The following is an 8,247-nucleotide window of genomic DNA, read 5'->3' as shown; positions in this document are numbered from 1 at the left end:
ACTAATCCAGTGCACGTTGAAGGTCATGGCCTTAAGAAGCCAACAGTACCATGTTATTGGCCAATAGATGAGACCCTAAGGTTCACAAACTAGACACCATTTCATCCATAAAAACCACAAACAGAATTGGTGACAAGGGCCAGCTCAGGCATAGCTTAACCTGCCGCGGGAACAAGCTCAGCATTGTGCCAAGAATGCAGACACAGCTCTTGCTTTGGGCATACAAAGCTTTTTTGCATTTTGTTTTTCGGGGTGATATGCAGAACCATTCTTTCTCCAAACATGGTGTGCACAATGACATCAAAAAGTTCCGCTTTGAACATGTGCATAAAGGTCAATTCCACTTCTGGATTATATCTTAAATGTCACTAACTGGTAGCAATAAAGATTGCCATTAGTATGTTTTGCAACAGTAAGACCTTTTGTGTTTGTGTTGTTTGTTTTTGTCTTACCTTCGAATGTTTTTCCAAGGCATAATGCCAAACCAGAGCAGGTAGCCTCCTAAGCCTTATATAACCAAGCTGATTCTGGGATTTTCCATTTGTAATGTATGGCCTAGGGGTGTTTTTGCCATACCATTTAAAAAAAAAAATCAAATGCAGATTTATATATAATCAAACAAAATAATTACATCATAGTTGTATTATTGGTGAAGGTTGTGCAGTTTGAACCTCAAGAGGTACAGAGTACTGGAGCTACATAGACAGGGGCCTAGTGCTGCCATTTATTTTTTAATTTAAAGATTTCTGGATTTCTCTTCCACTCAGATTTTTGTTTAAAAAATAGAAAAAATTTCTCACTACAATCCTTTTTCTGCACAACGCACTTTAACTTGCTGGGGAGAAAAACACTAAAATCAAGCACCAGCTGAAATATGAAGTATGTAAGTCCTAATAATTAGCCAAATCCTACATCTTTGCACAATTGTCTCTAGAGGTTTCAGAGAACTACCTAAAACAGTGTCAGCCTTCATTACCAGCTTGTTGAACTTTGTTAATAACTGGCTCTAAAGCTCATGCTCCATCAGATGATGGCATATTTCACTTGCTGGCACAACTGCTGTAAGAAGACTCTAAGATATATGCTATAAGAAAGCAGCTGCAGTCTTTCACACTTTCATCTAAGTGTGTGTCTTCAGCATAAATGCGCTGTAATCTCAGCATAATTTACAGTGGCTTTTTTTTTTTTTATCAATACAGCTATAAAGTGTCACATAGTTATCATGACTCAAGTATTTGTGATTAAAGGGAAAAAAAAGCAAATTTCCAATTTTCAACTACTTGCTAACAAATAATGTACTGACTTCTATTGTTTAGTCAAGAAAATATCAGTTTATTTATATAAATAGCTGTACAGTGGTACAATAGCTATATCAAGCGATATAGTTTATGTCTTCCATATTTCCAACCATATCCATAATCACATACTGTGTGTGCTACCATTGTATATAGTGTATTATCTTACTTTTTTCATTGATTGTACTTATTTGTATTTTTTTTTTTTTTGTATTTCCTTCTGATATCTGTACCTGAGCTGAGGTGACGCAAAAATTTCCCCGTCGTGGGATCAATTAAGTCTTATAAAGTCTTAAAGTCTTATAAAACTATTCATACAAATCTTTGCAATATCATACTCTTCCACTAGGGGCATCATAGAGTTATACACAGATTGTTGTGAGAGAACATCATACACATACATAAAAAATCCAAAGAATGTCACTTTTGGGGACAGGGGAGATTTTTGGATTAAAACATGTTTTAGAGCATGCTGAACATTATTAGAGGTAAAACTAATTGCGGACGGTGGTTTTGGTCCCCAAAGGGAGAGGGGTACTGGTGTGTGAGCTGATAGAAGTCCCCAATTTTGACACAAGTAAACTCACATACAGCAAACACAGCGGGTAATTATCAAAAGAGTTGCCGAGAGCCAAGGACCACTCATGAAGTGCTCCAGAAACACCTGGAATAAGCAGGTACAACTGTTTCAAAGAAAACTATAAGTAGTGCTGTCAACCACCATGGCCTGTATGCACACTCACCACATAATTATAGACATATTTAGACAACCCTGTGAAATACTGGGAGAATATAGTCTGGTCAGATGAGACTAAAACTGAACTCTTTGGAGTCTGTAATACACACCATGTTTGGAGGTCAAAAGGCGCTGCATATCTCTCCAAAAACACCTTAACAACAGGTCACATCATGGTGTGTGGCTTTTTCCAGCATACGTTACTGGCACGCTTTATATTATTGAAGGAAGAATGAATGGAAAAATGTACCGAGACATTCTTGATAAAAATCTGCTGCCATCTACAAGGATGATAAAGATGAAATGAGGGCGGACGTTTCAGCAAGACAATAACCCCAAACACACAGCCAAAGAAACTCGCACTTGGTTTCAGAGAAGGAAAATAAAACTGCTAGAATGGCCCAGCAGTCACCTGACCTGAATCCACTTAAAAATCTCAGAGTTCATAGAAGGGACCCAAAGAATCTGTTGAGGATTCCATGTCAATAGCAACTTTAAAAATATGCTTAGAAATTGGTGAAGTGTTTAATACTAATATATATATATATCTATATATATATATATCTATATATATATATATATATATATATCTATATATCTATATATATGTGTGTGTGTGTGTGTGTGTGTGTGTGTGTTTGAGTCAAAGGGGGCATAACACTGTTCATTTGTTGTTTGTTATTTATTATTTATTATTGCAACATCCTAGGATATGTGCTGTTTTTCAGTCTCCTCATTTTAGCTTTAGTTGTCCTGTAGCATCTACCTGAGGGTAACAGCTCAACCAGGTGATGATCTTCTGTGTCGTGTTATGACCTTCTGGAGTGCTGGACTGCTGGCAGCCCACACTGGTATGCAATATGCCAGTACAGATTCAACACAGTGTGTATAGAAGGACACCTGCAGCTCCTTGGGTAGGGCTGTGGTGATGCCATCTGGAAAGAATCGGATTTGCAGCTGCTTCATTTTTCAACATGAAAATGGTCCCAAACACAGCCAATGGAGCAAAAGACACAGAGTAGGGTTCTCTAAATCATGGATTGGCTGCAGGTTCAGAGACTGTACTTCAATATTATTGAAGCAATGTGGGATCATCCTGACACAGATCAGAAAGGGAGCCAATATCCAGAGAAGAGCTTTGCATTTCGTTCAAGCAACCTGGAAAACTATTCCTGAAGGCTACTTAAATAAATTACAAGGAAGCTGTTTAAGAGAGTCTATAGACTCTGTTTTTGACTTATATGCTGTATTTCCATGTATGTTTGCCTACGTTTCAATAAATCGTTCTACCTATTATCATTTCTTTCTAGCAAAATATAAAGAAATGACTGGTCTTATTTTGACCCGCCCACCGGAGTTGACGTTAGCGTACGTAATGGGTTTCCTCACAGCTGATTGGATGAGCCGGGACCATCACTCCTTAACGTGGCGGGAGCCAGAAATGAATGCATGAAGCAAACGTGTCTGGTCCTGCTGTGCGGACAGAAACAGAATAGGTTGCTTTATATTATTTCTGATTATGAGCAGGTTACGTTCAGCGATGCAGAAAGGCAAGCGAGCCGGAGTGGAGGTGGTAGAAAGCGCATTACCGAAGCGGAAGAAGTCAAAGAAACAAGGTAGCCACCATGCTGCTGTTACTTCATATCTGCGCGTCATAGAGAGATCTACATTTCAGCTTTCATTGCATACTTGAAAGTAAACACATCACTTTAGGTGATGCTAAAAACGAACTGCTAAACTGTTTAAGCAGTGCCAGAATGTTTTGGCAGCTTCAGAATTTACAGCAGTAGAGATGCGTCCTGCGCAGCCAAACCGTGTCCTGCAGGCTCATGTGTTAGGTAAAGTTTGGTACTGCTGCAAGAAATGGCATGAATATCTGATGGGACTTGTTTCAATCTAATAATCATAATTATTATAGTATACAATAGAAACGTTTAATAACAGCACAATAGACAAATAAGATTTCAGTGGGATTTCTTTAGTCTGAGTGAGCATTGTGTTTTTGGTCTTCCAGAGGAAACCACAGATGCTTCCTCACCATCTCCGTACCACACTTTCCCTGATCCTGCTGATGTTGTCCGCTTTCGCTCTCAACTCCTTAACTGGTACAACAAGGAGAAGAGAGAGCTGCCATGGAGGACTCTGGTAAAAAGAAACTATATTATACTACTTCGTTGTCATCATTAATATACATTAATGTAACATATGATATAGAAATAAGTTTGGTTCAAAGTTAACGGTTCTGCCATGTCAGTGTTTTGGTGGTTTCTGTCGTATTTTTAGTCTTTTTCTCAGAGGAAATTTGTAGCTTTTTGCCTTTCGTTACTTTCTACAGGCTATAACAGAGTCAGACATCAACATCAGGACATATGGAGGTGAGAAGAGTTAGGTGGATTCTTGACAAATGTACACATCTTTAACTGCTGCTTAAACGTCTAAGTGCATGTGCTTTTTTTTCAGTATGGGTTTCAGAAATAATGCTGCAGCAGACTCAGGTTGCCACAGTAAAAGACTATTACAACAAGTGGATGAAGGTTTGCATCGTGTAGGTTTTTTGTGCACTGGACTTCTTGTGACATTGATTTCATTGTGTGCAACTTAAAGCTTCTATTTATTATGCTCCAGAGGTGGCCCACAGTCCAGGATCTTGCAGCTGCAACTCTAGAGGTGATGACTTAAAGCAGCAAATGCACATACAATGATTTTAAAATGATGATGTTTTTAATGTGAATGTACTGATTGTGTTGATTGGTAGGAGGTGAATCAGATGTGGGCAGGCCTGGGCTACTACTCCCGTGGAAGAAGGCTGCATGAAGGAGCGCAGAAGGTCTGATTGTGTTCTTCCCTTTATCTAACACTTCTAAATAGTATGTCTGCAGAAACGTCTCATACCTTCTGTGTTTGAGTGTTCATTATATGTTCGATTTCCTTTAGGTGGTGTCAGAGCTAAAGGGACAGATGCCTCGGACGGTTGAGAGCCTGCTCAAACAGCTGCCTGGAGTGGGACGCTACACTGCTGCAGCTATAGGCTCTATTGCACAGGGGCTGGTGGGTCATTAGACATGGATATCTGCAGCAGAGCAAAGTCTTAGGTACTCTCTTATTAATCACGCATAAGTGATGTGATCTCTCTTGTCTAGGTTACCGGAGCTGTGGATGGTAATGTCATTCGGGTGCTGTGTCGCCTGAGGGCGATTGGAGCTGACAGCACAAGTCCAGCAGTAACAGAGGCACTTTGGTGAGATTCACCTCCAAACCAAAATAATTGTGGGAATATATAAACGGAAAGCTTTTGAATGTTTTTATTTCTCTTGTGTTTAAGGAATCTGGCCAATATGCTGGTGGATCCTGAGAGACCTGGAGACTTTAACCAGGCCATGATGGAGCTGGGAGCACGAGTCTGCACCCCTAAAGGGCCACTGTGCAGTCAGTGCCCCGTACAGTCTCACTGTCACTCTTATCACAAGGTTGGGATGATTTCAAATTGCGACTGGTACCACTAAGGTCCGATTATGCGAACACAGAAGAAGACAATGCTAACACAGATTAGAAAAGATTCTCTGCAGTTAATGGCATGGGTGCACATTGTGTGTCTGCACAGGTTCATGTCAAACAAGAGCAAAAGTCTAAGAATCTTTTGGGGAAGCTGGGTACAAAGACTTCAAAGCTGCCTGACATAGAAGACTGCAGTAAGTCTCCTTCCCTTCAGACCTCTCAGATGTCTGTATAGTCCTGAAATTAAAAGTATCTTTCTATATGTGAAGCGAACAGTGTAACATGTCCCCTGTGTCCCTCGGAGCCCTGGAATGATGAGCTGGGTGTTCAGAACTTCCCCAGAAAGCCGTCGAAGAAGCCACCCCGAGTGGAGCGAACTCTTACCTGTGTGGTGAAGAGGCCTGGAGATGACGGGGAAGAAAAGTTCCTGCTCATACAGAGGCCAAGCAAAGGTTAGCACTGATTGCCACATCAGCTTGTGCTGGTCAAGCGTTGGATTCAGAATGCACACAATTCTGTCCTGATAACGAGACTGAATCAGACTACTTGAATCACTGAGAAAACTGTTAGTGTTAGGAGTGATGCATTGGTCTGGAGGCAGGCTCTAATTCTGGTAGATGTCTCAGTCATTGTGCAGCTTGATACAGACACACATAAAAACCGGTAAAAGTAAGTAAATCTGTCTGGGTGGGCTGCATGGATAAATTCTGCAAGTAAACGTGTGTATTTTCAGGTTTGTTGGCAGGCTTGTGGGAGTTTCCAAGTCTTCTGCTTGAGGTCGAAAACTCTGAGAAGAAACAGAAGGGGGCGCTCTGCGAGGAAATCAGCAGAATACTGGGAACGCATTTAACTGAAAACCTCCTGCAGTATGTGGGAGAGGTAAGCTTGATATTTAGACCCTCTCTGTCATCTGCCTTTAATAGGAAATAAGCTGTTTCTGTAACTCTGCTGCGCTGGTTGGCTGTTTGCAGGTGGTCCACATCTTCTCCCACATCCACCAGACTTATGTGGTTTACAGTGTGTGTTTAGAGGACAGGGACACACACACACAGACTGAAAACACACAGTGGCTCACTAGATCTGCTCTACAGGGAGCTGCTGTGTCCACAGGATTGAAAAAGGTTTGTGGTTTGTTTTTTTAATGCACTGAGTCCTGTTGTCAGTAGGACATGCAGCAATAAGAGTGGACTTGATTGTCACTTAGAGAAAGCATGCTGTAACAACCTGCCGTTACCTTTCCAAATATATTGTATATAGTGAAAATGGGGCTGCAGTGGCTCGTGCTGTCAATCAAAGTTTATTTTCATTATGCAAACAGATTCAGATCATCACCTGCTGATCCTTAACATTGGCCACAACCCTTTTCATAAAAGGCAAAAACAAAGTAGTTAAACAGAACCTAAGTCGCAGTGTGTAGCTTCCCTTAATACTGGCAACCCACACAATGAGGTACCGCCTGGTGGTACAAGTACAAAAACTGCGGTTCAGTCACAACTCTCCGTGACTCCATCCATTACAAAAACCCCCAAAACGACGAGCCAAGCAGATAAATCTGCTGAGTAGAACAGATGGTGGGAGAAGAAGATTGTGTTGGTGTATTTTCAATTTGCTGTGTGCTGGTACATGATGACACGAGCCACAGTTCAGGTGGGTTCCTCCTCTCTGCTCTGACAGTCTGACACTCGGGGATTAATTCGCAGAGCACACCCTTGTGATTATCCACAAAAAATGGACTCTCCATTAAAAAAACAAGCAAAAAACTTTTATTTGCTCATCTCTGTGAAAAGCTTCAACATAAAAGTCAGTTTGACACATGCGGTGTTTTGGCTCAAAGGCTGATCGAATAAAACTGAATGTAAAGCCATAAACAAATAGTCCCCCAGTAATGTCACAGAAAATACACATAAATGTGTAAAATGTCGTCAAGATTGTCTTACGTTTCTGTAAGATATTAAAAAAAAAAGCATCTAATTGTGTTTGTGTGGTCTGTGTGAAACGTCAACATATTAAATCTCCTGCAGATTGTGAAGCTTTATGATTCTGTGGACAGTCTGACGGGAAAAAACACAAAGGTAAGCCTCAACATGTAGTTTGTAAAACTGCTCAGATAGTTTATTCTGTAATCCTAACATAACTGTTTGTCTCTGCTCGTCTTAGGATGGAAAAAGGCAAAAGGACTCGGGAATAATGGATAACAAGAAGCCACAGAGCTCTAAAAAGAACAAACTCAGTGCAGCTAACAGCAGCGGCAGGCAGCTCTCCCTCAGTTCCTTCTTCAAGACTGTGAAAGAGGAATGTTGTTAGTGTCCCTGAAAAGTGCCTTTCCACATGCATGTGCCTAAATATCGCCATCACTGCTGTTTCCACTTTAAGGTATTAATATAGCAATCTAGCCCCAGTTTTTCATTAGAATTGTATTGTGTGATTTTTATTTTATTTTATTATTTTTTTAACGACTGATTTCTGTCTCATTGTAAACCAACTGCAGAATTTTAAGTAATTTCATGTGAGCCGACCACGTGTTTTACACTTAGTATGTTTCATAAATGTCATGTTTATTGCCTCAATAAAGTTGTAACACAGGGAAGAAGTGTAAATAAAAGAAACTCCAGTCTTCACTTGAGCTGGTGACATGTGTGAGTTGAATGTCCAACATCTGTAAGGCAAAATCAAGATAATGATTTAAGTATCTTTTTACAATAATTACCATTTTACATTCTG

At 40.4% G+C, this 8,247-nt stretch overlaps 1 protein-coding gene across 1 annotated transcript; it reads left to right on the top strand.

Moving 5' to 3' along the window:
- The first annotated feature begins 3,414 nt into the window (after nucleotides 1-3,414).
- Nucleotides 3,415-8,144, top strand: mutyh (mutY DNA glycosylase). The gene is made up of 15 exons (XM_031756529.2): nucleotides 3,415-3,647; nucleotides 4,046-4,176; nucleotides 4,367-4,406; nucleotides 4,492-4,565; nucleotides 4,657-4,698; nucleotides 4,787-4,858; nucleotides 4,966-5,079; nucleotides 5,172-5,269; nucleotides 5,354-5,498; nucleotides 5,633-5,720; nucleotides 5,796-5,978; nucleotides 6,260-6,405; nucleotides 6,498-6,647; nucleotides 7,548-7,598; nucleotides 7,684-8,144. Exons 1-15 carry the CDS (start codon nucleotides 3,551-3,553, stop codon nucleotides 7,828-7,830), a joined length of 1,578 nt encoding a protein of 525 aa, XP_031612389.1. The 5' UTR covers nucleotides 3,415-3,550; the 3' UTR covers nucleotides 7,831-8,144.
- Nucleotides 8,145-8,247: the final 103 nt, after the last annotated feature.

The sequence above is a fragment of the Oreochromis aureus genome, linkage group 23 (genome assembly GCF_013358895.1).
Source record: "Oreochromis aureus strain Israel breed Guangdong linkage group 23, ZZ_aureus, whole genome shotgun sequence".
Lineage (NCBI taxonomy): Eukaryota > Metazoa > Chordata > Actinopteri > Cichliformes > Cichlidae > Oreochromis > Oreochromis aureus.
The sequence above is the reverse complement of the archived record's forward strand: the minus strand, read 5'-3'. Positions and strand labels throughout refer to the sequence as shown.

Bases quoted from the DNA above. Each gene is read 5' to 3' on its own strand.
- mutyh (XM_031756529.2), top strand. From the start codon at position 3,551: ATGAGCAGGTTACGTTCAGCGATGCAGAAAGGCAAGCGAGCCGGAGTG. The intron at 5,499-5,632 runs GTTGGGATGATT...GTGTCTGCACAG, and splicing joins ACTGTCACTCTTATCACAAG to GTTCATGTCAAACAAGAGCA. The intron at 6,648-7,547 runs GTTTGTGGTTTG...AATCTCCTGCAG, and splicing joins TGTCCACAGGATTGAAAAAG to ATTGTGAAGCTTTATGATTC.